The sequence below is a fragment of the Balearica regulorum genome, chromosome 2 (assembly GCF_011004875.1).
Source record: "Balearica regulorum gibbericeps isolate bBalReg1 chromosome 2, bBalReg1.pri, whole genome shotgun sequence".
Taxonomy (NCBI): domain Eukaryota; kingdom Metazoa; phylum Chordata; class Aves; order Gruiformes; family Gruidae; genus Balearica; species Balearica regulorum.
In genome coordinates, this window is record NC_046185.1 from 37834627 (window position 1) to 37859297 (window position 24671).

The 24671-nt window shown below is 41.0% G+C and overlaps 1 protein-coding gene across 1 annotated transcript in view; it reads left to right on the forward strand.

Annotated features, from left to right (window-relative positions):
- CPA6 (carboxypeptidase A6) overlaps window positions 1–24671 on the forward strand; it is an 87325-nt gene that overhangs the window by 34069 nt on the left and 28585 nt on the right. Inside the window, exons 2-5 of the mRNA XM_075742998.1 lie at window positions 4339–4414; window positions 19036–19160; window positions 22690–22804; window positions 23779–23880. Of these exons, the coding sequence (XP_075599113.1) occupies window positions 4339–4414; window positions 19036–19160; window positions 22690–22804; window positions 23779–23880 (418 nt within the window). The remainder of the gene's footprint in view (window positions 1–4338; window positions 4415–19035; window positions 19161–22689; window positions 22805–23778; window positions 23881–24671) is intronic.

Sequence of the window (24671 nt, forward strand, 5' to 3'; positions counted from 1 at the left end):
AAATTATAGATTAGCTAGCTCTTCCTTATACCAGGAACAATATCAGTTTTCTTGCCTTACTAACTAAAAGGAAGAATATATATATAAAGCTATCTAGAAAGTACAAACGATGCTCTCTTCTGTTTGGATCAGTATCTGCTGTAATACAGAAAACCATAAAGAAGGGCTCAGGAAGTTTTGTAAAGTTCCCTTTCCAGATGTCCCCATCAGGTCTCAGGAAGGAGCCCAACCTTATTTAAGTAGTTTTTGTAACACTATTGAGTCCTCAGTTGAAACTCTTCATCATTTCAGTAACAGAGAGAAAAAAATTAATGTTTGAATATTTCTTAACATTTTGACTGGCAGAAGAGTTTAGCAGAGAAAAGTGAATGAAGCTATCAATCTTTCATGACAAATGATATCTGATGGCATATTGGGAGTTGTCGAGAGTCTTTCATACTGTAGCTTTTTTCAGATATGTCTTTCAGTGTGTAACTAGTTCCCAAGCCTTAATGAACCACTTAAGTGTAGCAGCTATGGCAGCTTGTTCTCAAGAACTGTAATTCCTCCTCTATCATTAGGAATGGATGCTTGTAAGTGGGGATTTATTTTCTTTCCAATTTTTTCTATATGTATTTGATTTATAATTCCTCAAATTGTGTTTAAAATACTTGTAAAGCCTTTGTAAACATACTTTTATTGAATTCCATGGGAGAGGAGAGAGCTGATTAAGGTTCACATTAGTCAGGAAAATAAAACAATAAGGAAGGTTTTCCTAAAGGAAATGAGGAATTTACATAAATGCAGTTCATGCCATGTGACTTCAGCAGGAAAGTTTCATGAGAGAGAACTACTAATTCCATCAGTAAAGAAGTTGTATATGTGCTGCAGAATGGTTTCATTGAATCCATCTGGTCTGTTCATAGATGAGTAAAACTATGAAGTAAATGGAAAAAAGTAAATGAAAAGAGCCAAAGAAATAAACCAGTGGGTTTTAGTCCCCATTGGCGGCAGGGAATATCACCCTTCCCTGGCCCATGTAGCATATTCTGTGGTTCAAAAGCAGCTGTGTCATTTTTCATGCTGTTTTTGAAAATATAAGGGGATAATGAAGGAAAAAAGAAGTCCTTGCATATTAGTGCTAGCCAACAGCTGGTCACCCATTTTGCTCAGACACAAGGCTGTCCCTGGGGACACCAGTGGTCTGGCTTCTACTCTTTGCTCACCACTCTCGTCTGGTCAGTTCATTTCGTAAAGCCTGTGTATTGCTCTTTGCAAAGGCTTTCAACTGTGTTTACACAAAATTCAAATGATCTCACTAAGTCCTAGCTTTAAATTCCATTAGCCTAGTTACTAGGGGTAAATTGAGAGTTTGTCCTGGTGCATGTAAAGTTCTATGTTAATTTCTACAAAATATATCCCATCTTCCTGTTTGTTTAGAAATTTAAAAAAACAGACTTTAAAAAAATTTTTAGAGACATTATGGTTAGAAAAATAACCTTGTCTGCATAAATCACTGGAGTGCTGACATATGTCTGGAGGCAACACAACTTTCCCTAGATGTATACATGATCACTTGCTTCTTTCTCCTCAACAGCTAGACATGAGGGATGGCAGAGGATCTCACCACGGGGTGGGGGGGGATTCTGAGTGTTTGGGGTACAGCTGCCATTTATCAACCACATTAGTCTGTGATCTGGTAGATTTTGTTGTTGGCTCTTAAATACTGGGTAGACTGTTAGATTTCTACCCTGAATTCCATGGGTATTGCATAGTGTTTAAGGTAATTGTTTGATTTATTTATTGTGAAATGGAAAGCTGTAAAGCTAAAAAATAACCTTAAATGTGCTTTGACTGGTAGATATCAGGATTAAAGCCGAATTTGGTATCTGTGTTTTTTTGAAGAACATAAAATGATTATCCACCAGTTGGCTAGCCTACAGAAGTGGGTGTTAGCAGATAGTTCTCAGGAATTCAGTGTATTCCTGCATCCTGCATGCACAAAAAATGTAACTAACTGCCTTGTCATAGTGGCTTAACCGTCTTTTCGTTAAATACTAACAGTACTAGGTATGCTAAACTGCTTGCTATGAGCTCTCTAACAGCAGACTCAGCCACAGCTTGAGGCATTTCCCAACAACATGTCAAGTGATCAATCTGTCACAGCACCAATATTTTCCTCTTTAAGGCAGGTCTTTCATCACATTGGAAATGACAGAGTTGCTGAGCTAATCCAAGACAGTTTAGAGTGATGGGTATTAATTCAAGACCGTACCTAAGTGATATGCACACCTTCGAAATTCCATTACAGCTGCATAACACATGCTTAGCTACTTATTTCATTAAAATCTGTTTTTTATGTGTTAGTTGTCCCAATCCTTCCAGAAATGTCCAATGAATCTTTATTAGTTACTTCACCTTCACATGTCCTGGGCAATCATTATTTCTTTTTTATCCATTTCCTTCTTAATAGCAATTTAATACTCTGAAAGAAATGAGTAATGGGAAAGAATATTACTGTTGTATGTATGATAAATTAAAAACATCTATTTTCCTTGCAAAGATGCAGTAGTTGTAATACTCTAAGAGGCTTGTTCCTTTCTGTGTAAGTTCCTATACAGGAGGTTAAACTTGACTCAGAAGCATAGTCATTTCCCCTGAAATTTTGGAGCTGCCAAATTATGAGTGCTTTCACAAATCTTCTGTCTTAGGCACAGACCATTCATCAAGTAAGGTTAACAGTAGCCAAGCAGAATGGACTGAGGTCCACATCTCTAGGTACATCAGCGTTACTGCAGCCATAACCTGGAGTTTAACTGGATCAAAAGCTCTAAGGCTGTGAAGCTGTTGGAAGACTTAGGAGTTTTAAGGCTTGAGACTTGTTTACAGGGAAGGCTCAGTAGGAGTGAGAACCAAAACTGAAGAGCTCAGACAGAAAGAAGGATCAGAGGCTAACCAAGGGGACCAGATGTTGACTGCAGAGAAGAGACTAAAGAAGAATGGGGGAAGGGAAAATGGCTGCCAGAAAGAGGCGGAGTAAGCCATTTCAAAATTCAGTATTTATTAGTAGTACTGAACCCAACAATCAGTGCCTTCTTCTGAACCACTTACTGAAAATATTGAATGCTTGCCTATATATGCATTAAGGATTATTGCAACAAAGGTGAGACCTAGCAGAGCTGTAGCTGCAGTACACCAAAGGCAAGACCTGGTGCCTGCTTGCTGAGAACAGCAGCAGCTTGGGAGCCTTCCTAAAACAGTACGGCCAGCAAATGCGCACTCACCAGTGTTGCTTCTAGTTGGCCAAAGATCTTCTGAGCAGACTCAGAAGCTTCAGGAAAGTAGGAGAGTTCACAGTATATTTAAGGGACAAACTTCTCTCAATGTCAAGGGAAATTGTACTGCATAAAATTCCCAGATAATGACGAAACTGGAGATAAATAAATCTTTTAAAGGGGGGTTCTGGCTAGTGGATGGAACTGTAGAAATAAAGGTATGCATGACCTCCAAGGTCTCTTGGAAGGGAAGAAGTACTGATTATCAAGAGTACAAATTCAAAAACTCAAAATGTAGAAAAATGCCAAAATTAGCATTGGCCATGCAAATTTATTTCATTCCTCTTGTGTATGGATTATGATGATGATGACTTACTTCCATGATCACCCACTGTATTTTCTATGGTCTCCAGCCTCCCATAGTTCATGACATGGGTGGTAGTCACTGAATGGACAGCTATTCAGTTTCTTGTTTCCTGTTTGCAAAGTTATGTTCATTGAGATCTGCTAAAGAAAGTGCATAAAATGCGCTGCTATTATCTAGAACCTTCTGAGCATGTATGAACAGCTATTTACTTCACAGAATTTGTACAAGCTTTAATGGATAAAGCAAAGGCATGCCCGTCATACAAAGGTTGCCTCTCTTCTAAAGTCAAGTCCACTCTTTAACACATGAGAACACTGGACTTTTCGAAGCCCATTAAATGTTTAAACATGCAATAGTAATGTATCTTACCTAAGAAACAGATTATTTCTTTTGGCAAAAAAAAATAATTGTTTTGATCTGAGGCAGATATTCAGTATGGAAGATGTCAGCCTGAATGGTTTAAATTAAAAGGAATGAACAAAAGCATTTACATAGAATTAGAGAGTCAAGCTGACACCCTGATCTGTAAAGAGAAAATAATTTCTATGGAAGTGCATAATCCATGGAGCAAGCTTAGAAGCAGAGCTCCAGTTCACCCAACATTGTGCAGATGCTGAAGAAGAGCACAAGTACGGTACCTATCTGAACCTATATACTGTTGCATTGTGCTGCTGCAAGGAGCCTTAAAGTGTCAATTCAATGTTCTGTTATTGGCAGTGATAAAGTCATACGAGTTGTTCCTGGGAGCGAGAGGGAAACGCAGATCCTGAGGGCTGCATTTAACAGGCTGAAGGTGAGTTTGATTCTTTTCAGTTTCTTTCTCTGATCTTTGTTGAAGACTGTAACGAGTTAACTAATATGCCTTTCATTTGGCACTTCAAGCTCTTTTATACTCTGGAAAGCAGCCTTTGCCCATTAAATTCCTAATTTCCTAATAAAATAGCGTAGGAATGAGATTCATCATGCCTGACAATTTTAACAAGAAACACTTATTGCCTTAAATAATATAGGTGCCACACTTGCGAATTTGCTTTTTTGGTTCTTCCACTTCTTGCTAGCATACATAGTTGCATGCTTCATTATCTGGCTGATGGTTTTATTTAAAACATTGAGTTAATTCAAGTTGTGAACACAAATAGGAATAGGAAAAAGGAAGTGGCTTCAGTTTGAGAATCTCTCTGGCAGAATACTTTTTTAGAAGCAGTTGAAAGAATGTCTGCAAGACTCACTAGCAAGCCAAAGTGTTTCTTCCCTGGCCGTTTCCTGCAGATATAAATGAAAGGCAATGGTGCCACTGCAGCAGCACAGCACAAGAAGTAGTCTGCAGCATGCTGCTTTGCCAGCACAGCTAACGAAGGCACAGGCAGACTTTCCAGCAGTGTGGCCCATTATCTCAGAGGAGGATGGGGAGAACTTGTAAGCCAGGCCTCTGGCCCCTGCAACAGCATGGAAAGGACTGCACCATCCACACACGCTGCCCTCAGGCACTGAGGGAGGGACAAACCTTACTAACAGTCTCCAAAACACAGCCTAACCAGACCAGAACCAAGGAAGTAACAACTTGATCACTATGTTGAGTTTGTTCCAGGAGTTGAATGCGAGTCCCAGGCTCTGCCTCATCCCCTGGGTTAGCTCATACTCTGCTTGAGCCTGGCAGGCATCAGTTGGCTTCTCCCTATACCTGTGAAGGTAAAGGGGTTTGATGGGCAGCCTTACAGGCAGCGCGGGCACAGGCTAAAGTCATTTGGCACAGCAAACTCAAGCCTTCGTTTGTGTCTGGCTAAAAAGAGCTGCATGGACATCATAGACAAAGGAACACATTGGTAACTTTGGCAGTCCTGTGACATGCAGTTTTGAGTCACAGCAGAACACCGGTGGTACCAAAGTGATGGGAGTGTGTGCAAAACCTCTGGGCTGCTCACTGCCTTTAATTCCAGCAAACTATTAGGCAGTCGTCTCTCTGTCTCCATTGTGGAAACCTCATGTAAATGATGGTGTTCTCACTGAGGCAAAGAATGAAGGCGCACATAATTTTCTAGTCCAATAGTTAACATCTGGAATACAAATAAATCAAATCTCAGTCTGCATACCAAATCAAACAAAATTAAGATCTTAGAAGAGCTCTTACACCCTCCTGAAAGCATTCCATCTTTCAGTTATGATGAAGCTTTCTTCATCATTTTTTAAGAAGGTGGACAGTGTTGCCTTAGGTACCTCAGCCCAGGAGAAGGCTTATTGCTGCGACTACTCCAGCAGTCAAGAGGTTGATACCTTATTAGCTTTAAGTAGGAAGGCTGAGACTGTCTTCATCACCTCTGCATTTCTTAATGATATGTTCAATTAGTTCCCCACTCAAGATGCTATCTTTTGTAAATCCCATTCTCAAGACATCCAACCTGTGCACATGTTGCACAAGGAATTTCAATATTCAACAGAGGCTGCATCTCAATGTATTATAATACTTTGTACTGTAAGGCCCAACTTTCCTAAAGAACATTGTCTTATATTTGTTTCTGCAGTGCTTACTAAGGGTCCGACCCTCAACTGTGAATGTTAGTGTAATATCCCAAAACGGATAATTGTTTTACTCCCAATTAGGAAAAAAATATCTAACCATAAACCCAAGAAATACATGTGGAAGCTGGTTTTTGCATTAATTTCTTCCCCCTGGATGCTGGAACATAAAGAGAGAGCACATGTGGTTTTTTTCCTTTCTTCCTCATATTGCAAACCCTGCGAAGCAAAAGGGTTACTCACCTTCCTGCAACTGTTTCTCATTACAGAGCTCCCTTAGGCTCCCAGAAAGAGATTCCTTCACCCAACTCCATCAAAGTGGGAGCAGTAGAAACTTGAATAAATAATTGCATGCTATAAGTCTGAGAGCAGGATAATAAAATTTTGGCAAACTGCATCAGAATCTGACTAGTTAATGAGAAAGTGATTGATTTTGATGAGGTAGTAAGTTGAGGAGGTTGAAGGGAAGATTCAAAAAAGAGAGAGAGTATTGACACCCAGTTTCATGAAAGCAGGCTGGGTTTGACTGCGTGTCAGGTCTTGGGGCTCTTCCATCTGCAGCTGCTTCACTGCCCATCTACATGGGGTCAGACAGAATGTGATACCTGGGTGGCTAACAAGTAATGGATATGTTTAACATTAGCTTATCATTATCTTTTCTCAGAAAACAATCTCGAGTGATTTAGTCATGAAGGAGTGGGTCGACAATGACACTTCTGAGGAAGTGCCAAGTACCCACAATACCAGCAAAAGTCAGTAGTGGCTGCAAGCCATCAGCCCCTCTGAAGAGCCATGTATTTAGAGTTGTGCAACTTTTTAAGTCTCCATGTCAGTCTCCCCTGTCCTTCCCCCCCTCCAGACTTCCAGAGTCAGAAACTCAACTGACAGTGGACTTGCAGTCCATTTTTTAAACATGAGTCTTTAAGCACAATGCTCATAATGTGCTCAGGAGAAAATAGAAGACAGTGCACCAAAAACCAAAAAAACAATAGTGCAAAATAAGCTACAAACAATAGGCCAGATATAGTCCTATTGGTGTCTTAACACAGAATGCCTGACAAAAAACAGAGATATGAACAGGGGAGTCAACAGAGATATATAAATTTCTATAATTACAAGTACCGGGCTTTGGATTTTTACATTTTAGAGTCAGAAAACCAGAACTGGTTTAAGACACATCTCCTTTGAATCCATTTGGGTTTGAGCCATAAATTAATATGAACCTATCATTTTACTCACGTGTTCTGTTTCTCAGGGGAAAAATAAAGCTGGACCCAAGATCCTTTCAAGACACAACAGTTTTGTACCTAAATAACTATCGAATAGTACCAATGTAACTTTTTTTTTTTTTCAGAGAAAGTATTTTGGGATTAACTGCAAGTAGTTGGTCTAATAAAGAATGTTAATTATTTATTTAAAGCCATTTGAAGAGTTCAGCCTGAGTTATGATATGGCCTGACAGTATTCTCCACCATTGCCAGTATTAGAAGAAGAAGAAAAGCTGGTGAAAATAAAGGTTACGTCACTTTCGTTCTCAAAGTGAGAGGGATACCTGCACGTGGATTTTAATTCAGCCATATGTTTCTCTACCCTGGCAAGTTGGTCTATTAGAGATGAGGTATATTGCAAAGGTACCAAAAGTTATGCTCTCTAGTGATGTCAGGATTAGTCCCCGTTAGTCAATCCAAAGAAACACAGAAATTACAGTGCAAAAGTCAAGTTTGGGGAGCACAGTTTGCCCCCAGTGCAATCCATGCACAACTTAAATGTTTTGAATAAATTCCCAAGGCAGTGCAAACACAGAGTAGATTCTGCACAAATGGATCGCATTCTAATTGCAGGATTTCCTTGCATACAACCGACCATCCATGCTGGCGAGGGAAAGAGGAGACAATCCCTCCTGTCCCAGGCTCTCTCCTCACTGTGTCTGGTGGAGGGAGCTTTACTATAGACTCGTGGTGTTCTGTGTTTATTCCAGCCATTGCCATCCGCCTTTAAAATCTACACTTGTAAGGCAGAGTGACTTAGCCTTTGTTTCTGGACTATCTTTCATAATCCAAAGAATTAAAAGGAAAACTCACCTCTGTCCAGTTCAGATGAGTGTATCCTTCTGAAGGACTTTATCACAGACAAGTTTGAGAAAATTGTCCTGATGGTCCCATTACAAAGCAGTGTATTTCGATGTCAGGCAGAGAATAAAGCAAATACAAAGATACCTCTTCCAAGAGCCCACTGATTTCGACAAAGGGGAAACAATCATGAAGAAAATAAGTGGGCACTAGAAAGAGTGGCAATGTATCTTTTCACTCATTTTATCTGCCTGTTTCTTAATGACTTACCACCTTACCACTGATTTTTCCTGAGTAGACTTTGTCATTTAAAGTCTGCTCTAGCTGCTTGCTTTCCATGGCCTGATAAGCTACAGGGACTTCCTCAACATCTAGGGGCACTATATTTCTTGGTAATAATATAAATTGAACCCACTGCTGACAGATTTACTTAAGGAAAACCCATGGCAGATTACATTTTAAAAATGCCTGATGTAGGAAAGTGATGGGAAGGTACTGATCTGCTACATCCTGCTAGAATAAAACTAGCTGTTGTTTGCCTCACCTGATGTGGGGAAAAGAAAGAAACACCAGGGCAGCGGGGAAAGAAGTGGGGAGAGCTTTGGCTTCTGCCACACTGAAGCCAATGCTGCAGAAGTCAGCAGGTTGCAAGGTCCATCCCTTTTGGGAAGAGGATCAGACACAGAAGGAGTTCTTTCTTGACAGAAGGAAATTACAGAAACCTACACTGAGACATCCTTGAATGATCATCTTGGAATTGGTTATATATCTTGATGTATTTGAAGTATCTTAGAATATGCCCCCAGCAATTAACTGGGGCAGCAGTGGCAGTCTAGCCACGGCGTAGGCAACAAAACTCGCAGAAGTTGGATGACTACTCAGGGGCTTTAGTCCACATGGAAACCTTTTGATCTCAAACAGGACTGCTCTGCTACCAGTACCTGAGCTGTAAGGCTAACTCATACACATTTACAGAAAATGTAGTCCCTTCAGACTTTTTAATCTTAGCATCTGGAGCTCCTTAGGAGGAATATTTGCCCCTTTTTTCTTTAAGGAAAAAAAAAGTCCATGTAATGCTTAGTGTAATAAACCCCTGAAACCTGCCTGAAGTGTATGGGCTCTACTACAATACAAATGCCATTGCCTATACTGAGTGAATAATGGATAATGAACGTTTCATTCCACACATTTAACTTTTGGTTCATGAATTGCCCAAAGGCAAATCACATTAGTCATAATCACTTGCTGAGTAATTTCCACAAATTAGTTTTGGTCTGTAGCTCCATTGCCCACAGTGCTTTGTTATTAATCATTATTATAAATTGATTCTGTCATTGGCTGGTTCAATTAACTTGTAGGTGACAAAATATTGCTTTTTTTCCCTGATGGGGTGAACATAGCACGTAGACCTACACTGCCAGTAAAAATAACCAGCCCTACAGATTTAAAATTTGTCTTCTGTGAGTTCTGTGAAGTTGCTTAAACTTGCATGTATTCAACCAATAAGCTCATCCACAGTAATGAAGCAAAAAGGAAGTCTAAACGTACTGAGTGCCATAGGCCACCCTCCCAGCCTCCAAAGCAGCAGGAGGTGGCTCCAGCCCTGACCGCTCATGTCCCAGCCAGGCAGAGCAGGGTCCCCTGCACTCCCCCTGCCAGACCTCCCTCAATCCCCCACAACCACAGTACCACCACGTCTCCAGAGCAAGCTCACAGAGAGCTGTTACGCACCATGCACTGCCATGTCTGCAACTGTTTCTTAGGGCAAGACGTGTCTGAGGTCATAATAAATGAGGCAGGTGGGGAACAGAGAGTCATGCTCTTTTACAAGGCAGGAGATGCCAGTTTCTGGTTTCCACTAAGTAATAAAGGTAGTAGCAGCTGGGAGATACCATCAGTATGTATACAGAGGTATGTATCTCTTGTCTCCAGCATGTTCCTACATCAAGTTTCTTTCAGTTTCTCTGGGGAAAGAAAAATAAGAGCCTGGCAACTCTGCTTCCCACCAGCAGCACCACCCCACACCTTTGAACACCTTTTGCACAGTCCCTGTGCCAAAGACCACTGGAGCAGATACGATGGTGAGTATGACAGGGGTAAATGGTGGTGGTGCTCCTCCTCCAACTTTCATGTAGGATGACAAGTACGTTGCATAGCAGTGTTAAGGAACATTTCCACGTGGTTGTGATAGACTAAAATGCAGTAAATTCTTTAGCAATTCAAGTACAAACTCATGGAGTTCTTTATTTTTCTAGCTATAGATCACTGTCGCAGTTTCTGGATTAGCTGCTGCTCTAATGCAATCACAGGCACCAGTCTTAAATCTTAGGTGTTCTGCTGCAGCCCTTTGCTCTTATGAATACTATCTTTTTATAGATACGGTACAAATCTTTATTCCTATCCCAGTCTTTGAGACCAGAAATACATTTTTGCAGGTTCACTGTTTCACACTAATCATTTGCAAATTATTACAGTAATCAAGAAATGGAAGAGTAATACGTATGCTGAGAGTACCACAGTGACCAGAGTACTACAGAGCTGCCCGTTTTCTGCCCCATGGGGCTCCTCTTGTCCATCCGTTGTCCCTCCGCCTCTTGCACCTCTCCAATGATTGGCTATTGTCTCCTGCTCTTTCTCGTTTAGGAGACAATTTGAGGAGCCTTTTGCTGATTTATGAGCCTTTCCATGTTTTTAATTCTGATGGACCTGACTGACAGAAACAAATGTCACATTCCCAAGCGCTTTGCAAAGAATCTGGGATTTGCTCAGGTCCTCAGACCCAGCAGATTCTATTTATCTGCTCTGGAATTTTCCTTTGTAAGCATTATTTTTGAAGCACTACTTCATTTGAGCCTTGACTGATAACTTCTACTCCATCGGTGGTCTACAAGCACTTTTTATCACATACGCCTGACTGGGATTGGGGCTGTTTGTATAGGTAGTAAAGAAGCTACTGCTCTGTGAACATTCCTGGCATAATAGAGTTAGACCACTCATTCTTCAGTAGCTTTTACAAAAGAAATTCCTGGGCACAGCCAGGCACTTCTTTAACTTTGGGAGGAGCCAGCCTAGCAAGCCTTGAAGCCACAACTCCATTCCCTTTTGTTTGTTTTCTAGCCCCTCAGCAGCTGCTTATCCATTGTAATCCCTGAATTGATCCTGTCATTGCAGTTCAAGGAATCAGAAAAATATCTCATAGGGGAAAAAGATCACTTGGCTATAAATCTGATGATAGTGTACAGCTCCATAGGCAAATGCTGAAAAAGGCTTCAGAGAACAAAAGCCCATCTGAAAATGCAGTAAGAAAGCCGGTCAGCCCAGATGGAGCTGTTCCTACTTTGCAGAAGGAAAGAATTAGCTCAGTGGCCGGGGCTGTGTGCATTTTACTCTGCGCATACAGCAAATGTATCTATATAGCCAGACGCTTTAGTCATCAGTCCAGATTTTACCCTAACTCATAGTTAGGGTTCCAGTCAGATATGCACAGAATATTTCAGATACACAAGGAACATCAGCTGACAACAGAGGTTATTCATTAATATATCAGAATACATGTCTGCAAACCACTTGCCAGGCTTAAAAGGAAAATGTTGTTCCAGGAAAACTTCAGTAGGAAGATGCAAGATAAAACAGAAGAGCCCAGGTAGTGAGTGTATTGTTTTCAGAAGATGCAGAAAGCCTGGACTTTCTGAGATGGGAGGAATCTGCTTCCTCTTTTGCTGGGGAGGAAGCCTGAGTCTGAGCTCAGCAAAGTCATCAGCATAGCCCCAGTGGGAGCAGGATCAGACTTACTATTCCATTTCTCATGCAGTGCAGCAGCAACTACAAAATTAACCAAGCCATAAATAGTTTAATAAGAAAGAAAATACAGTTTTAGTTGGGGTTTTTTAATGAGTCTGTTAAGTTAAAGACTGTTTCGCGTCTTTCAAATATACTTAGCCCAGTGGCATCTGTACTTGTAAGAACGGATATTCAATTACCATATAATTGTGTATGAGTTTTTCCTCAGTGACTCTCTTGAGGAATAGCCTACAAGTTCTTTTCTGCAGCATAGAGCCCTGTGTAAAATTATACCAGTGTAAGCAGAGCGGCAAGAACATTACTGTGTTATAGTTCCACAAAGATCTGCAAAACTCAAAACTTCAAGCTGTGCATTGTTCACATTCTGTTCCTGCCAGTGTTATGGCTGCTGCAATCCCGTGAATCAATCCCAATTTATTGGCACAATTATTCTTACCAGCCTCACTGAAAAGCAAATAAATACTGAAAAGTTAGAGCCAATTAAATGTCTAGTGTGCTCAATCAGAAACTTAAATTACTTTGCACCAGCAACTAGGACTACCTTGTAAGTCCTTCTAGAAAGCACAGGGAATCCAACACTTAATAGCCACTGGACCGGTTTGCTGCATATAAAGGGCAGCTGAAGGAGATTTGCAGTCAGGACTGTCAATTAAGTTCCTTAATTGGCAGAAGCAAGTGAAGATGAAATCAGTCCTGATCCTGAAAATATTTGCAAGGGTGAAGACATTAGAGAGCAGCAGTTCTACTCTTTCCAGGTGAACTACAGCACAGCTATAATTATCCACCAGTGTCAGAGTCAACAGGAGTCATTCTTCCTTCATTCTTTCCTTGCAAATGTACCAACAGAAGCCTAAAATTCTGTTGCATGCTATATATGTGCATGTGAAGAGTGTTTGCCTATATACATATATGGACTGTTTCTCGTGTGTTATGTGATGAACCCTCTGATAGTCAGACCTCTGACAACATCAGTGAGACTAGAGCAGTTTCTACTTCTATTCTCTTCTACTATCAGATTTCTAATTGAAAACATACTTAATGAGTTTCAGGACTGCTTATGTGTCTATACAGGAGCATATGGATGTAAATGGAAAACTCATACATCCTGAGAGAGCCCATGACACACTCATAGAACCCATGAGCAACGAGCATCACTGCGTGCATTACTGACTGTAAATTCCCTTTTACAAGAGGCTCAGAAATGCCAAGCCATTTCAACTGATGGCATCATAACAATAATTATACTCTGAACTTTACAGTCAACAGCATTTCTCAAAGAAATCTGTTCATAGTGATGTTGAGGCCAGCTTTGGCACATGTATTGCTGTATTCAACTCAGTAAGTGTGGTGGGTTGACCCTGGCTGAGGGCCAGGTGCCCACCAGAGCCGCTCTATCACTCCCCTCTTTCATTAGACAGGGGAGAAAAGGTACAATGAAAAAAAAACTTACGGGTCGAGATAAGGACAGGGAGAGATCATTCTCTAATTATCATCACGAGCAAAACAGACCGAACTTAGAGAGGGAATTCATCTGATTTATTACTAAGCACAACAGAGTAGAGGAATGAGAAATAAAACCAAATCTTAAAAACACCTCCCCCCACCCCTCCCATCTTCCCGGGCTCAACTTCACTCCCGGCTTCAACCTCCGCCCCCCTCAGCGGCACAGGGGGATGGGGAATGGGGGTTACGGTCAGTTCATCACGCGGTGTTTCTGCCGCTTCTTCATCCTCAGGGGGAGGACTCATTGTTCCCCCGCTCCAGCGTGGGGTCCCTCTCACAGGAGACAGTCCTTCACGGCCTTCTCCAACGTGAGTCTCCTCCACGGGGTGCAGACCTTCAGGAGCAAACTGCTCCAGCGTGGGTCCCCCACGGGGTCACAAGTCCTGTCAGCAAACCTGCTCTGGCGTGGGCTCCTCTCTCCACGGATCCACAGGTCCTGCCAGAAGCTTGCTCCAGCGCGGGCTTCCCACGGGGTCACAGCCTCCTTCAGGTGTCTCCACCTGCTCCGGCATGGGGTCCTCCACGGGCTGCAGGTGGAATCGCTACACCCCCTCATCCTCCCTCCATGGGCTGCAGGGGGACAGCCTGCTTCACCATGGTCTTCACCACGGGCTGCAGGGGGATCTCTGCTCCGGCGCCTGGAGCACCTCCTCCCCCTCCTTCTGCACTGACCTTGGTGTCTGCAGAGTTCCTTACATCTTCTCACTCCTCTCTCTGGCTGCAAAAGCGCTCTCTAACTGTTTTTCTCATTCTTAAATATGTTATCACAGAGGCGCTGATTGGCTTGGCCTTGGCCAGCGGCGGGTCCGTCTTGGAGCCGGCTGGCATTGGCTCTGTCAGACACAGGGGAAGCTTCTAGCAGCTTCTCACAGAAGCCACCCCTGTAGCCCCCCCGCTACCAAAACCTTGCCACGCAAAACCAACACAGTAAGTATAAAACCTGGAATTGCTAGGTAATAAAGCATAACAAAATTACTGTCTTCATGGGGTATAACACAGATAAATCATATAAACAATTCTGTCCAGATACTAAATGTAAATTACGGCAGAGTTATTCTAGTTATTTTCAATGACAAGCATCAATCATCTCTTTTGATCAATACATGATTGCAGACCTGATGAGAGCGCTAAGCATCTTCCTTTCAGGCTAAGTAGAAGAAATTAAACACCCATTTATGAAAGGGTAGTGAGGAACAACTGGAGGCCACTGCCCAAGAAAATGGCTTTAATTACAAAGTATGAGATGGACTAAGCCCTGTGGTCTAAAGAAGCTAGGCATTTCTTTCAGTGGCTTGAATGAAAAAAAGAAGTGTGGGATTTATGCAGCCGTGAGTGTGTTCCTGGGGAAAAGCAAGGAGACTCCTTTCTTCTCAGACTCCCTTTCCACAGACACAGAACAAGCTGGAGGAAAACCTGGAACTAGTGAAGAAAAGCCCTCCCTGCTCTGGTTTTTGTCTTGGCATGGCAACAGAGCTTTGTGTATACTGTTTGTGATATGTAGGATTATACCAACGAAATGTTTGTGTTCTTGGAAAACTATTTGCATTATTTTTTAATTTTGGAAGAAATTCTGATTTCTCTTAGCTCAGCACCCAAATCTTTTTAAAATATTTGTCCCTTTGCCTTGTGCTGACTTTTCATCACCATTTGACCAAAAGCTGGAGACATGACTAATGAGTTCACGGTTGCTGTAGCTTGGAAGGTGTCCAGGTAAGAGCTGATACATTTATACTCTTCAGCTGACTTCAACACCTCGGTTTAAACAGAAATTGCCTACAAGGAAAGCCAAAGAGTGTTGGCTTTCCTAAGCACAAGTTGAATCCCAGGGACTTTTATGGGACAAGTGAGATGATTGAAAAAAGAATATGCAGTTAAAAAAAGAATACTTACTGTGTAGTCACAATTAATAATCTTTTGTACCTTCTTTGTTAAATAAAGCAATAATGTGTTTGTTTAAATCCTCTGAGAAAAGGGAGCTATCTTTATGCTTTTACCTACCATTTCTTCTCATAGAAAGCAAGTCAGGTTGCTTGTGCCTCCAGTGAGATTCTGGGAAAGAGCGTTTGCTGGGCATCTGTGGAGCCACCGCTGTCCCCGAGAAAAGGTACCCGGAGTCACACCTGGGTGCAGCTGCAGGTGCCGAGTAATTGGTCTCCAGGTCACAAGTCTGAGCCTGCTGAATAATCCTGCCTGGGCTCTGCTTGTTGTCCAGAGGCTTAAAACATCCCAAGACCCTCTAAAAGCAACCTGCTGCCTGACAGATAGGAAAAGATGAGCAAAGGAGACAGTTCCGCAAGGCCCAGACAAAGGAGATGAGAGTATTTAGGTTTGCAGACATATCTAAAGCATATCTCAGTTCCTCTGGCCTCAAGATACCAGGTGAATTTTGAGGTTAAATATTTGGCTGTGTATTCAGGGGGTTCTGAGGATTTCTGCATCTATTTGTTTTGGTAGCTGGAGAGTCTTTACCCTATCAAGCAAATCCCATCACCCTCACAGCAAATAAATGTCCTTTGGCACTGAGTGGTACACTGTCTGTAATACTATATAATAGTTAACGTGTAATGTGTGTGGATAACAACACCCCATTGCAGATAGGAAAGTGAATAGGAGAACAATTAATATCACTACCACTCACTAGCCAGCGGAGACCAGCATGGAAATCCGAGGCATGCTTGCCAGAGGAACGATGCAGAAAGAAGAGTGATGACTCCGATGGAGCCCTCAGTATCCATGGGAGGTGCAATGATGAAGTCTCCTAAAGTTGACAGTGAGTAAAGGATAGCTGGATTTGCTCAGTCCAAACATGCCTGCTCTAAAATCCATCTTCTGTTTGTCAGTTTTCGTGTGCTGTCTCTATGTCATGCCAAGGACAAGCTGAAAGCTGCAATATAAATAAGATGCCTGTTGGAGAAATGTGTTTCTTGTTATATGCTTTATAAAGCAAAATCAAGTCAGCAACTGAAGTGGTGCTTTGGACAGCACAGGTAACATCTCCCAGATGAGCACTGAATGCTTTGTTTACATTGCAAAGGATAAGAAGTGGGAGTCAAATGAAACCAAACTACCCAAATAGGGAACTGAGCTGAAGAGGAGTGATTTGCATTCTAAAAATGGGATTTTATTTTTTTTGTCTCACTTCCAGCATAATGCCAGTAGTGAAATATTGCATTTTTGCCAAAAGAGGATAGTGGTGTGCAATATACAGCTGATTTCATTAGTTAAAAGAAGATTGCTTCTGGTGTTGATATTCCCTTGCGGCCAGTAATGTGAGGGACAATTACAATACCTCAGAAATTAAAAAGCTCTGTGTTGTTGTAGCCAATAGTGTGACTATTGGTTGGTTTATCCCCTCCACAATGATGGAGAAATTCACCAAAAACTATCAAGAACAAAGATAAGTTTCAGGTGTATCTCAATTGTGATTTTGTTTTGGTTTTTTTTTCATTTATGTAACTTTTATTTCCAATTTTGCATGCTTAGATAATGCAGTTGGCCAGGAGACACTTCAGTTGCTCTCAGCTTGTGTATAACAATTTGTTGTTATTTTTATAAAGATGGCTCAAGCAGAGCTGATTGATATGCTGTTACTCCAAGAGCAACAAATTTACCCACTGTGACATGCATTTTTAGGGATAAATCTTAAAAGTCAAATACACATTTCTAATTAACCATGTGTGAAATCAACCATGTTGAATTAGGGGAGGATTTCACTGGATGCCTATAATTAATCAAAATACGAAAGATAGATAAACTAACAAACATAAGGTGTTAGCGCAGTGAGAGGATCTTTATTTATAAGCAGCATTTAGCACCATTTAATTCATGAGTTCAGTTTCTACTGACCATCTGTCATAGCTGCTGTCAGCTTCACAAGCCTCGTGAACTTTGCCAGTCCTAGTGTTAGACTTCAAAAGATGCTGCGCCCACCCACCACTATCACACGGATCCACAGACCATATTGTGGCAGCGTGAAACAAAGAGTGGTTTTGGCAGGAATAGAAGAGGCTGCCCCTACGTTTCAGCTTTTCTCCTTCCAAAGTAGCAGGCATTTAATTGGATTAACTGGACTAAAGTCACTACTGCTTGAAGAGGTAGCATCACGTTCAGCATCAGATGCCTTCTTGGTAATCAGAATATTCTTACTCAGGGCCATTTGAGACATGATGGGAACTAATCCCCTGTTGGAAGGTTGTACTCTCTTCTCAAACAAGGTTCATAGCAGGACCAGGTGACATGCATTAGATATTTCCAAAATAGTTTGTATGGCATAGAAGAAGTCTGGAGCTTTTGAAATCTAGATTATAAAAACCTTCTTAGAAACCTGGAAAGCAAGTAAGGCAAGGGACAGTCATGAGCTGTATCATGGATGCAGCCTAGCACAGCTGATATTGTAAAAAACTTCAAAAGGTATTTATCAATTCCTTTGAAATTCTCTTTAAGAAGTGTGGGGGCATGGTAGTCCCTACTAAATTTCCTTCTTTGTATTCAGCTCACAGAGTTAAGTATTTTTAATGCCTGTGGATCTTGACATGTATATTTGTCGCATTGACGCAGAGATTGATGCTGAGACTCTTCTCCATAGTCTCCTGTGACTACCCAGCAGCTCTGGGAAGAGGTTTGTTAACTTGTGTTCTGGCCACTGGCCTCACACTGGCTGAGGAGGAACTGTTCTCACCTCATTTTAAGAGTCTCTACATCTGGTGTTGGTACGGCTGAGCAGTACAAGACCATTTTGCTACAAGGTGCAGAACACCAAGCTTCAAATCCCTGATGGCAAACTTTCTTGCTTTCTTAAAAAATCATGTTCTGGGCTAAAATTTCCAAGCGTATCTCAGATTTGGCAACCAAAGAGAATAAAAATGGACAAGAAGCGTTTCTTAGCACATTAATAATTGTGATATCATTTAGTAGGTATCGGGTTTTACAATATTGTAATCATTTTATTATCTTAATCCTGTTATTTTGTGGTTTCATATAAAATTATTGGGTAGATCACAGCTTTCTTCACAGTCTTGGTGACCTTCTGTTACTGACCTCTGATCTGTTAATTAACAAGAATAAAACTTGGGTACACTTTGCAAACAGCACTGGTATATGCTACACCTTCTACCTCTTATTAGCATTCTTTTCTTTTACTGCCTTACTCAACATAGAAAATACCTTGTGAAATAAAAAGACTCATGGACTCCATAGGAGCTAATGTGTAGGGAATGTACAGGAGTCTGAGGAGGTGCATGAAGTTGGAGGTAGCTTTTGTTTCGAGCTGTTTGAGGAGGCACAGTCCTGAGACCATTCTCTCTCTTGCCGTTGGCAAATCTCCCACAAAGAGTTGTGGTACGCTGGATGCAATCATTCCTCAAAATCTGCTCCTTTAGCATAGACGTCGAGCTGGGTCAGCCAATACAGTTTTATTGTCTATACCATGCCTAGCATGCTTGCCTACATAGCTTCAAGCGTGCCATCGCCTGGATTTCCCCACCTACACTGAATGCATATGAATTACAGGTTGGTTCCTGCACTACAGGTGGACCTGTGGCAGCCCAGCAGCCCCTTCTACATCACCGAAGGTACGGTCACCGACGTGCGAGTACCACAGAACACGTCCCGAAGTCTGCTGCTCTACCTCCAACAAGCAAACATCCAGTACACGTAAGCCTGTGCTTCACTTTCTGTGCCTCGCTGCAGAGATCTGGCCTCCAAGGCAGGTCTGCATCTACCAAGCCAAGTGCACTTGTAAATACGTTCCACATCATAGCAATTAGACTGGCAGACAGCTAGACATTGCCAGGAAAACAACCATTTTAATGGGAGAACAGAAAATCTCCCACAGGCAGGCAGTTTTAATTAAATGTCCTCCTTTGGAGTCAAGCTGAAGTGTTTTCAATGTATATGAAATCACATCTGTTAAGAGAGGGATGGTAATTACTAATTCTACAGCCTGCTTTGCCTCTCTCTGTATTTAACAGGAGCTAGGTTTGTTTACAAGTGTGCTGCAAATGCGGAGGCAAGCCTTCTTCATGAATTATAAAGGAATGTACTAGTTCTGTTTTATAACTCCATTCCTCATGACCCAGAGCAAGTCATACAGAACAAACACATGCTAAGAATCACATATCATTTATAGCGTTTCTTAAAAGCATCTGAGACAGTTTTGGACTATACTTATCGTTTCATATTTATAAAAATGATATACTAGACAAGACGAACGATCTTGTCATTAAAGCCTTTTCAGTGAGATACTGAAGCATCTGAATAATCAACTGATGAGTTATTTGAATTCTCAAACAGTTGTTGAATAAAGCTCTACGTGAGGCTATTTATATTTATTTCTCACTGAGAAAAGGGTGGTGCAAAGCATATTGTACATTATATGTACAGTTACCAGAATTCCATTTTTATTATAACAGTGGTCTCTTACTAATTGTCATTCTAAAAATACAAAAACAAACATTAGGCAATTAAACATGCAGGTCTGGTAGCTGAAGTTCAGAGACACTTTCATGTGGGTTCAACACTGCTTCAGTTTTGTTTGTGTTTAAAAATGAGATGGGGATTTCTGTAATTGTTTTCCTGTGCTCATACAAAAAATGTCCCCTCATTACTGTGCCCTGACAGTTGTATTCACGTCTGCTGCTGTTCCTGCTCACAGTAATCACCTTTAATGAAATGACAGAAGGCCATTTTATATGTGTTATAAACACTCCTTGTACTTGAAGAACTTTACTTAGGTTGCAGAACAGAGCGTGCAAGGGCAAGAACTGCGAGAGCAAAGGGTCTCTGCAGTTTACCTGAGAGAACGTGCTACAAATACTGAGACAACATTACTTTCATTTTGCTCAGGGAAAATTTCCTCTCTGAAATTTGCCGCACAAATTGTGTGTGCTTAGAAGGAAGCCGGGCAGTATTTTCTCAGCTCCAGACCATTTCTTTGCTCTCCCTCTTCATCTCCCCGCTGCCCGTTTCGGACTCCTCGCCTGCTGGGTCCCAGCCATCAGAAGCAAAACACTGTCGGACAAGCGTGTGCTTGTCCCGACAAGCCTCCTGAGGCCTATAAGTCCACAAGAGCTGGGAGGATTCGCCATGAGAGCAGTGCCAGATGTAGGCAGGGAGCGGCAGGAGCAGGGCGGCCGGGCACAGCCATGCCCACAGCACAGCTGGCGTGGGGACCAAAGCCCTGAGCTGAAGTGCAGCTCCACAGCCTAAGGGCTGAGGCGCCAGGCAAGGTTTCATACGGCTCCTTTTCTCATGGCAGTTTTTCACAATATTCTTTTTTTATTTTATTTTTGAACACACTATTTGCAAAGGAGTTACATTGCCACATCCCTCTCAGAACTGGAAAATCTGAGGCAAACACCATGTAAAACTTCAGCCTGACAGAGTGACGCTTGCCTAAATTATGACAAATTTCTAAAGACAGGAAGCATTAAGCAGCCCCAATAATGGACAAGGTGACCAGCCCTTGCCTGTAAGACAGGCTTATCTGTCCCAGTGTTTGACTTTATGACAAGAAGAAAGTCATGAAAACAAGCCAGGCATCAGATAAAATCTTACTGCACCGGGTGTAAGTTCTCTGGTAATGAAGCCACTTAGGTTGTATTCAGGCCTGAGGGACTTAAGAGCCTTTGTGTTGTAAGCACGAACAGTACACAGTCACTTAAGAATAAAGAAGATTGTCAAATCTCATTTGGAGTACAGACACGTGAACAATCAGGAGTTGTGAAATTAAATCCGTTATTGTAAAAGCAAACAATCAGAGCTTGATCCTGTTAGGTACTTACACTAATCAGAATTCAGCAAGCAGGCAAGTAGTTTTTTAGCATATTAGATGCCCTAATCACTTGAATAAAACCACTGCTTTAATCTAACTACAGGCTTAAATGCTTTACAGTACTGGTCTTAGAGTGTATAGCACTTTGCAAGTCAAGGCTACAGGCCCCTAATTTGCTTAATGAAAGTTGCCGATGTATAACAATCTAATTCCTAACTATACAATTACTTCACTAATACATTTGAAGATGGGGATAACCTTTACTTTGATGTTATATATAGATAGACCTATCTACATAGGTACAAAGATCTAGATAGACCTTTGAGGTATCGGCTGCATGGTTGAGTTAGGATCAGAGTGAAGGCAGTTTCTTTCCACCTTTTTCCAATCATTACAGCTAATGCCTATGAAACTTTAAAAAGTTGAATGAAATCAGCATTTTACCGGAATGATGAATTAGTAGTATGGTGATTATACATTGCCAGGCTTTAGGAGAAGGTGGTATACAAGGATGGCTCTCGGTTTTACAGTGATGTTACTGATTCCAGCTCCTGCCACTGAGGCAGGGAAAGGACAGATGCTCCAACTTCTTCAATATAATTCTTTTTAGATGTTTTTTGTATTACATTTTTATATTTGTATCATTATTTGGTTTTGCCATAAAATAGGAAAGTTTTCAGCTTACACCACTGTTGCTGCATTCTCCTCTTAATGCAAAGAACCTCCTACTTTTTATGCAAGCACATTTAATTTTCACTTAGTCTTGTTTCATGCTTTTCCTGAGTTATTTTAAAATAACTGGCAAACAACTATTGCAGAGTAGATAATTGTAAACAACAAACCACACTTAAGATTTTTCCTTTCTTTGTTGTTTGTTGTGTTTCAGGCAGAATGACAATGCTGCCAAGTTCTTCATTTGTTTGTTTTGCCTCTACAACTTGTAGGTATATGTAATGTTCCATGCCAGTACAATAACTCCCGAGAGAAAGTACGTGCATGTTTTTCTAAGCCTAAAAAGATTTTTTGTACTGTTTTGAAATCAATTTTTGAAGATCCATGATCATGTAGTATAACTGGATTATAAAAGAAGACAGCAAATGCTGCTCCATAAGCAAATGAAAGTGGCTTCTTCTTCACATTGGCTATCCTACTTACATCATTCTGTTTCATTTGCTTAACAAGCACATTGTGTTTTTTGAAGGCACTGTTACATTTCAAAGCAGCTGGAGTATTTATTTGGCAGCATATATTCACATAAGCCTGAAGCACTCTATTGTCAAAATATAACAGATGAAGTAACATCAGGATGGTTTAACTCCTGCTGTATTTCTTCTAAATGCGATTGTTGCTCTGCTTTAGCCTGTGTGTTCCACTAGTTTTTCAGTAATACTGCTATCTTTTTTTACCTAGGATTCTCATATCAGACCTACAGAAAGCAATAGAAAACCAAACTGGACTGAGGTCACATAGGAATCGAAGGTCCCTCTCTGAGTATAACTATGAAGTGTATCACTCCCTGGAAGAAGTATGTGAAAATTCATATTGCTCATCTTATCTGCTACACTGTTGTTTTTAATAAGCCTAAGATTTCACCCTCTCCATAAGTTATGGTTGCCTGTTCATCTTCATAGCATCATAGAATCATTTCAGTTGGAAAAGACCTTTAAGATCATTGAGTTCAGAAGTGTTCTAAATGTTCCTTCTTCAAAAATAGGCATCTTCTTGAAAACACATATATTTTTTGTGTTTGTATCCAAGGCTTATCTTTACATGTAACTATCTTTGACAGCCTCTGAGTTTTGTTTTTAAAGTAGGTCTTTTGCTCTGATGGAATAAGAGAGATCAGTGAGTGACTAGTCTCATTGAGTCATTTAAGTAAACAATATGAGCAAATTTGCACAACAGTATTTGCACAAGAGGCCGAAAGACTTAAAAACACTTAGATACAAATTCATGTATAAGGGATACTATCCTGGATGATAACTGCGTAACTGATTTCTGTTGATTTCGGTGTGCTTCCATATACAGTTTCAGTCTGCACCAAAACAGAGTCACTAGGCTGAGCGTGGAGGGTGCTGCACCTCGACGAGATCTGGTGCCTGTGAAACAAATATTGGAGGTCAATCTGTTCACCGTTCCATGTCCTGGCAGGCAGACCCAGGGACCTTCTTCATTCCATTAATGTTTAGCAGGAACAGCAGATTAGCCCTATCCCCAGATATTCAATGAACAGCTAATGCATTCCTGTAATATCCAATAATAAAATGGAAAAAATCCCGTGTGACTGAAGGCTGCATCCAGCCTCTGGCAATAGTGCTGTGAGAGCCCAATGATAGTTCAAGTGTGAAAACAAAAACAAAACAACAAAAGACAACAAGAAAAACTACAGGAAAATCCAAAAACATACTGCTGACTGAGAGCTGAGATTAATAAATGTGTTACAGTTGCTTCCTATGAAATGCAAAGATTGAAGCAACCATTTTATTTCTGTATTTGCAGATCCAGGATTGGATGCATCATCTGAATAAAACTCATTCAGATCTTGTTCATATGTTCTCTGTTGGAAAATCCTACGAAGGGAGACCACTGTTTGTACTCAAGGTAAAGATTAAATAGTAATTAATCAGACTGAAGTCTGGAATCAGGGACAGACACTTTGTTACTTTGTTATAGCATGTACACCGGAGATGCAGGTTATCAGTGTTTCCTAAGGATGAGTTGCTGAGATCTAAGTATCTCTCTGAATGTCATCTTTAATTAACAAAAAATTAAAAACTGGAAAACTAGAAGCCAAATCCTGTTCACTTGGATTGGATATGCTTGGAGATAGATGGCAGGACAAGTTTAATTAGCAGGATTTGGATTTAAGGAAATTGGAAAGGTTTGTGTTTATAGACAGCCTGGACAGCAGTTATGGTGGAGAGGGACTCCAGAGGACTCTGGAGCCCTTCTCAGCACATGCCAGATACAGTTCCTCTTCAGCTACTGACAAAATTCCAGGGCTGCATGCTCTCAACTCACATTATTAGGACCACAAATTAAAGGGTGTCAGCAAGGTGCAAAAAAAAAATGTACTTTAAATGTACTTTCCTTTTCATCCACTGTTGTGGAGTTCTGAAAATTTGATTCTGCATCAGGCTATTCCTCTAGCATTGATTTTCCTCACCCTGCTCCATATGATATTTAAGGATACCATTCCTCATTAAAAAGGAACTTACTGATCTCACTTTTCCTGTAAATTTTTTTCCATAGATCAGCTTTATTATCTTGGTATACCTGCATATCATTATATCAGCCATACCTTTGAAAGCAATAAATTCATGTTCCTTTCTACAAGGAAATTCAAAATGGTTTAGTGTTTCTAATATTCTGTTATTTTTCTCATTATCGTG